The following is a 7,156-nucleotide window of genomic DNA, read 5'->3' as shown; positions in this document are numbered from 1 at the left end:
GAGCACAGATTTGTTGGAGATTTTTTATCTGATAATAACGGTCAGGGGAACACCGTGCAATCTTCAAGTCAAAAGTTTCATCTATATGACGCAGTGGCTCAACCTTCGCAACAAATAAAAATTCAAGAATTCAAATTGTCGTTCAGAATTTTTTTTAAGATTTCAAGTAGATATATCTAAGGATACCTTGAAGAATCACTACAGAGATTCATTTTAACATTCTTTCAGCAATTTCGGAAGAAATTCTTTAAGAAAGTTCTCAAGGAAATCTTCACATATTTTTTTTATAGAACAAAGAAATTTATGGATACCTTTTTGAAAAACAAAATGCGGTTTGTACTTTTGAAAGAAAACTCTAAAGAAACCTCTGATGTAACTTGTATAAGTTCTAAAATATCCTACAAGGATCTCCGAAAATACTTCTGGACTTTCGAATCACATAACGGAGATACGGGCTGCGTATCCAAGTATTTCCTAGATAAATTGTTAAGATAATATGAAAACTAATCAACCGAATCTCTGGACAATTTTATGCAAAATTTTCTAAAGGAATTGCCTAATGAATCGGGCGGAATCCCTGATAAAAATGTAGCAATGTTTGGGAAAGGTCTGGAATAATTTTTGTAGTAATAATTGGCGTAAAACCTTGCACTTTTTAGGATCCATAGAGATTTTACTTGAAAAATTACTTGAGAATCGATTGGCAGAATTGCAGATGTAATCTTAGGATGCAACGCTGGGAAAATAGGGGGGCTGGGGGCAAGGAGGACACCTTAAGATATATAGGTTCAAATTATGGTTGATTAGCACAATTTTTGAAGATTGTAGGCGCAAGCTCAGCTCTTGTTCTAAATGATGTTATCGATAGATTTCAAAAATATAAGAAACACATGATGATTTGAGATTTTTGAAAATGTCCCTTCTTATGAGGTTTTTAAACGAGGCACGGGGCAAGAGTGCCACTCGTATGAGGCAAGAAGACCACCAGAGCAAAATGCCACAAATTTTGTTTGTTATTATTTCCCCGCCTAAAGGAGAAATTGTAGAGTAAGTAAAGATAAAAACTGAGGGATAAAAGTTGACTTATAGTTCAGAAGTAATTTTACGAAATTAACTTAGTTTTCATCTTATTTGACTGTAATAATAATAGTAAAAAATTTCAGAAACCATTTTGAATGTCCAAGATGGTTTATTTTGATTTTATTTAGTAGGAAACATTGATTGAATGCAATATTAAACAAGAAAAATAAAAGTTCATTTGATTTTATATGACAAAATTGCGGTGTCCCCGGTCAAACCTTGTTTTTCAGTCTTACATTCTTATAATATTTCGCATATTTTGCGTTGGTGAGTTAAAGACATTTTTCTAATTTATTGTACTAAACATTTTTAACTGTAATATTTACAAAACCCTCAATTTATACTTATCCTGCGTTAAACATCAAAAAATTGATTTGAACTACGTGAAATTAGAGGTGGCACTCTTGCCCCAGGTGTCCTTCTTGCCCCATGTGCCCCTATCTAGAAGAACTTCATGAAAAATATTTTATTCATTCATTTATCAAGTCTATTCTTTTTTTTTATTATGTATCAAATACTATGGAAGCCGGAAAAAAGAATTAATATTTCCATGTGAAATTTCACCAAATTTGAGATATCATAGCTGTTGACCATTAATGCCTATTATGTTTTGTTTATGCCTTTGTATCAATTTCACACATTTTACTTGGTTCTAAGAAATATGTATGAATTATTAATTAATTAACTAAAACTTGTGGAAATATGTGCTATCAGTTAATATTTACTTTCCTTCTTTCCAGGATCAATCTCGGTTGACGCAACGCAAGATCAATCAACGCTGCAAGTTCTAACAGTACCACGAATTGTATCGGTCGTGTCGAACGCTGAAATATCCTCGTCCAGCACCACTGCTATAAATGCAGATGAGATGATTGCTGTGCAATTTTTGAATACTGAGGATGAGCTCCTAGCCGATGCCGTCGTGGATACACAAGATGAGCCTAAGTTGAGCACCGTTCCGAATGCTCATAACGTTGATCGACCCTCGGAAGATGCTATAATACACGATCCCCTCAACAACACACCCTGCGAACAGCAACAGAATGAAGAAGATTCAAATCCGTCAACAGCAATCGAAAATTGTGGTGAACATTCGATCAAGTGTAGTGCTTCGGACGATGTGGAAAATCTATCCCCGAATTCGAGTATGAAACGCAACCTTCCCGATGGCACAAAGCTACTCAAAAGTTCTAAGAAACACGCATCGACAGAAATGAAATTCCATTGTTTCAACATCAATTGGGAGAAAATCAGTGACAACATTCTGGATCGCTTGCGCGCTTTGGATGATTTTAAAAAAGCTAATCCAGGAGTCTACACTCCCCCGTCTGTACGTATCGCTAAGACCGAAATAACAACTCTCACAAACGCGATTGTTGATCAATTGCGTACAATTGACAATCAGATAAGAGCAGACATAATGGAAACTGTAGCACGTCAAGTTTTTAATAAATTCCCGGCCTTGGACTATACGGACGACGACGGATTCGGCGCTGGTCAAGGCTACATCGAAATGAAATATAAAATGATTAACAGGAACAATTACTTGAATCGATTTAAAAGCGCGCAAGCACCTACGGCTAATATCGACATAAGTTTGAAGAAAAAGCGTAATGCTCGAGCCGGTACTTTAAAAGAGTACTGGGAAAAATCGTCCAACAAATGCGACAACACCTTGATCTCAATTCTGACTCGAGACGAAACTCAACTATTGACGGACGATTTTCTGGTTCAAACGCAGTCCTTCGTAAGATACAAGTTAGATGAAAAAGTTGCCACAGGAAAAATGATTGCTCAGTTACCGGTTCTACGCCGTAGGTCATTATTGACATTTCATTTCGAGAAGGCTACCGGAGTAAAAATCGCTGATCTTCGGCGGTATTTTACGTCTAAACGAGACAAAATCATACGTTTTTCTTTGACCTGCAAAACGGATTTACATCTAAACAACTTGTCATCAGATCGAGATATATTGGAATTCTTGTGTTCGCTGGTGGGAGAGAACTTCGGAGATTTAATCGTTCATAAAGAGGTGAGTGATTTCAGCAGTGTTTTGTAATATTATCAAACTGTTTGTGTTGTATTTCAGGTTGGCACTCGCATTGAGGACATAGCAGTTGACACTTCAGGACCGGTGCTAGTAGCTGTTGGTAAGTGTAGATTACCTAAAATATAGATAAATTCTCGCCTAATTTATGATCTCGCCCTAAAAGCCATTGGTAATCAAGTGTGTAGCTTGTTATTACTGAGTAAACGAGTGGATTTACACTGTATTTACCAATGCTGCGGTGAAGAGAAGATATTCCTCTATCTCGCAGTGGTGATAGTTTTTGTCTTGGTTCATTCATTTGCTTAAAAACTACGAGCTACACACTCGGTTAATAATGGCTTTTAGGGCGAGATCACAAATTATGCGAGAATAGGGTCCTAAAATGTTTAATTAAATCTTGTTTTTATTTAATAATACGAAAGAGCATGTTACTGCAACTACTTCAGCAATTTTTCCCGCGCAAATAACGGCTATATCATATTTAAACTTTAATTTCAAAAATGGGTCCATGAATGAACCACAGACAAACAGACGTCACACTCTCATCGATGTCCATCGACCACCTTTTTAACGGTCGATTTGAATAAATGGTAGGTGGCCAACTCACCATCCGCAGCGCTCGCGTCGTTTTTGTTCGTGTTTGACGTTTACACACTACCGCCACCTGTTGGCCGATCGGCCAAACACACCGATTTTAGCATTGGGCGTATATGTTCTCGCGACTATGATTTTCATCGAAATTTGTTCTAAGTGTTACGTCTGTTTTTCTGTGAATGAACCTTGACACTTTTGATCATGTTTGACGTTTGCTTAGTCGACAAAAACACCACAGGGCTTTTAGTTTTAACACTGGGGTTGTTCCTACCTGGCATTTCGGAAGGGACACGCAAAACAAAATACACCCAAAATTTGAGTTAATGCCAAGGGGTGTGACAAAATCTTAAAAAACATAAAAAAATGTTTTTTGGACTTAAACAAACCAAAAATATTAAAAAGTTGAGTAAACATGTGTTTTTGGCCAAAACTCAAGCGTTTGGAACTAAAATTGGGACAGGGCTTTAGGACCCTATTATAAGTTGGCTATCAGCTTCTTATGTGGGGTACTGACAGGCCGGGAGCATGAAAGCCAAGTTCGGTCAACTATAACATTGTTAAGAACTTTCGTTGTTTACCTTTTTCACGGTAGGTTCAAATTTTGAAAGTCAACAACCGGTCATTTAAGTGCATGCATTGTATTTCAGCAATAGGCGTGAATGTTATCGTGACAATGATTTTGTTTGAAGATAATTCTATATGCTATACTCAAGGCAAATGACTATAGTTGACCCTGTCTTACTCATGGTAGCACAGATGATACACAGATTTTCGACAAACGTTAGACTATTAGCACAGACAAACAGACGTAACACTTAGAACAAATCCCGATCAAAATTATAGTCATGATGACATGTACGCCCAATGCTAAAATCGGTGTGTTTGGCCGATGGACCAACAGATGGCGGTAGTGTGTAAACGTCAAACGCGAACAAAAACGATGCGAGCGCTGCGGGCGGTGGATTGGCCACCTACCATATATTTGAATCGGCCGTTAAAAAGGTGGTCGATGGACATCGGTGAGAGTGTGACGTCTGTTTGTCTGTGCTATTAGAATTGGTACGATTAGCTCAAAAACGATCGGAATAATTTTTAAGCTCTTGTCTTATCAAACATCGAAAAAAGTAACTGGCCTTAGCGTCCAACTATTGATATATAATTAACTTATTATTGATTTTCAATCAATTTGTTTATAATGATTTTGAATAAGGCTGATACAAATATTAAATTTCTTTTATGTCCGAGACCACTTGGAAGGTACGAGGGGGGGGATAAAAATAAATAAGGAACAAAAAAATAAAAATAGAAAAAAAGTATTGTTTTCGAATATTTATTTTTAACGATAATTGTTTAACTATTTTCAAACGTCCTCTGGATCATTATTTCACTTGTTTTTTACTTTAAAAATTGGAAAAAACCTTTCTGATGTCAAAAAAATGATGAATCTTTTTTTTTCTCCCCCTCAAAATTTTCGGATTTTTGAAGGGGGGGGTGACATAAAAGAAAATTAATATTTGTATCAGCCTAATTTAGTTTAACTACTTTTCTTCAAGAGCTTTTTTATAAAAAGGCCTGTCCAAATTTAAGTATCAAACGCTCAAGTTTAGACCAGAACAAATGTTTTCTAAATTTTTAAGTGTTTTTCGTTTGTTCATTTTGTTGGTTGGCATATTTTGTTTTCCCCTGGGCTTGTTTTTATATTTTCCAGGGAGAGATCATTTTAGATATTTGATCGCGGTTTTTTATAGTGTTGTTGACAGGCTCAATGATTTTCCAGACAGTGGCAAAGCTTTCATTATAATAATCAGATATTTTAGTTAGTTTTCTACAAACTATCGAAAATTTGAAACTACCGATGATATCTATATGGGTTATTTCATTAATTAATTACTGGTGGTAACGAATCGATCAAATTTCCAACGTGGACCGCTGTTTTTTTGAATTTGTGTTCCTGAACATTTTAATGGTAGATTCAATTTATCTTCACCTAAAAGTAATTGAACGTTTCTTTAATTTGTGCTGCTTGACTCTTCCAATGAATATAATACATATTGAACTTAATTGTTTTATTTTTCATGTTTCAGATGTCGGCAATGGCAGAACAGTTATTTACGTATACGCGAATGGAATACGGGTGTCCGAGGGAGCGAGTGACGTGATCGCAGCTATGGAAGATCTTTTTATTATTCATTTTGTCCATAATTTTATGTACGTAAAAGCTTTGTCAAAGTTCTTGGAGCTAATCCAAGAATATTTTTTAAAAATCATCACCTTTGTTGCGTCAAAATCGGCTGCTAGCCGCGTAGGCCAAAGGCAACGAAAAGTGCGAAAAGTAATTTCCGCCTTAGCTAGCTTTGACGTAAGGGATTAAGCCAAGTGAAAGATGTGTAAAAAACTATAATCAGATGAAAAATAAAACATGTTAAGATGCGATTATCTGTTGAATTGTTTCATTAAATGATAGAATATGTCCTTCGAGTGGTTATATATGAATACTACAGTCATCTCTCCTTAACTCGATATTGAAGGGACTTTCGAGTTAAAGAGGTTTCGAGTTATGATTCACAAAAACAGTGCAAATGCAAGAGACCATTCGAGGTAGCCATGAAAACAAATTTTAACTTTGGTTCTCTAACTTGACATCGAAATATAAAATATCGAGTTAGGGAGATTTGACTGTAATACCTACTGGTCACCTTAATTTTGAAAAACATGAAACAAAGGGCTTAACTTATACAAACAACCTTGTAGAAGACAGTTTTCGTCTAATATATCATTTGAAAGCACCAAATGCAAATCTCCTAACTGGTGGTGAACGTGCCTTTGGAGCCGGCCTTCTGGGGGATACCTGGGGCAAATGACTCCTTCGTGGCATTTTTTTGTCAAATCGTACTTTGGCAATACAGTCGAAGCTCGTCATAACGACCACTTTGATAGCGACAAAAGCTCTATAGCGACATTTTTCGATCCCTTGAAAAAGATTTTAATGTTATCACTATTCTCTATTAAGACGGTCCCTTGCGATGTCGTTATAACAAGCTTCGACTGTATTTGCTATCAATCCCTGGTAAAAAATTGTTCCCAATAACTTCGCAAATAGCCTAAAGGGGCACTGTAGCTTGTTTTGCCCCAGATTCCCTTATTACACTTTACTCCTAAAACCGATTGATATCCGAATCTTCCCCTACTGATTATCGCAGTATAGTATCCTATGGAATGCCTAACGGCAGCCAAAAAGTTGATTTCAATGTAAAAATACAGTAACGTGTAAAATTACTAATCAACTAAGGAGTAGAGCAAAGTTGAAAATTAAATGTAATTGAATTTTACATGACTTTATTTCTCAAGCCGTGTAAATTTCAACAAAGGCTTATTATTACGTGTATTTGCATGCTCCAAATATGTGCATGAAAATAAATTGAAATTTACAGA

At 36.1% G+C, this 7,156-nt stretch overlaps 1 protein-coding gene across 1 annotated transcript; it reads left to right on the top strand.

Annotated features, from left to right (window-relative positions):
• The first annotated feature begins 2,301 nt into the window (after positions 1 to 2,301).
• Positions 2,302 to 6,185, top strand: LOC110675967. Its single transcript, XM_021842118.1, has 3 exons — positions 2,302 to 3,112; positions 3,170 to 3,230; positions 5,809 to 6,185. Exons 1-3 carry the CDS (start codon positions 2,501 to 2,503, stop codon positions 6,093 to 6,095), a joined length of 960 nt encoding a protein of 319 aa, XP_021697810.1. The 5' UTR covers positions 2,302 to 2,500; the 3' UTR covers positions 6,096 to 6,185.
• Positions 6,186 to 7,156: the final 971 nt, after the last annotated feature.

Source organism: Aedes aegypti, chromosome 2, assembly GCF_002204515.2.
Source record: "Aedes aegypti strain LVP_AGWG chromosome 2, AaegL5.0 Primary Assembly, whole genome shotgun sequence".
Taxonomy (NCBI): domain Eukaryota; kingdom Metazoa; phylum Arthropoda; class Insecta; order Diptera; family Culicidae; genus Aedes; species Aedes aegypti.
Note: the sequence above shows the minus strand (reverse complement) of the source record. Positions and strands in the feature narration are given on the sequence as shown.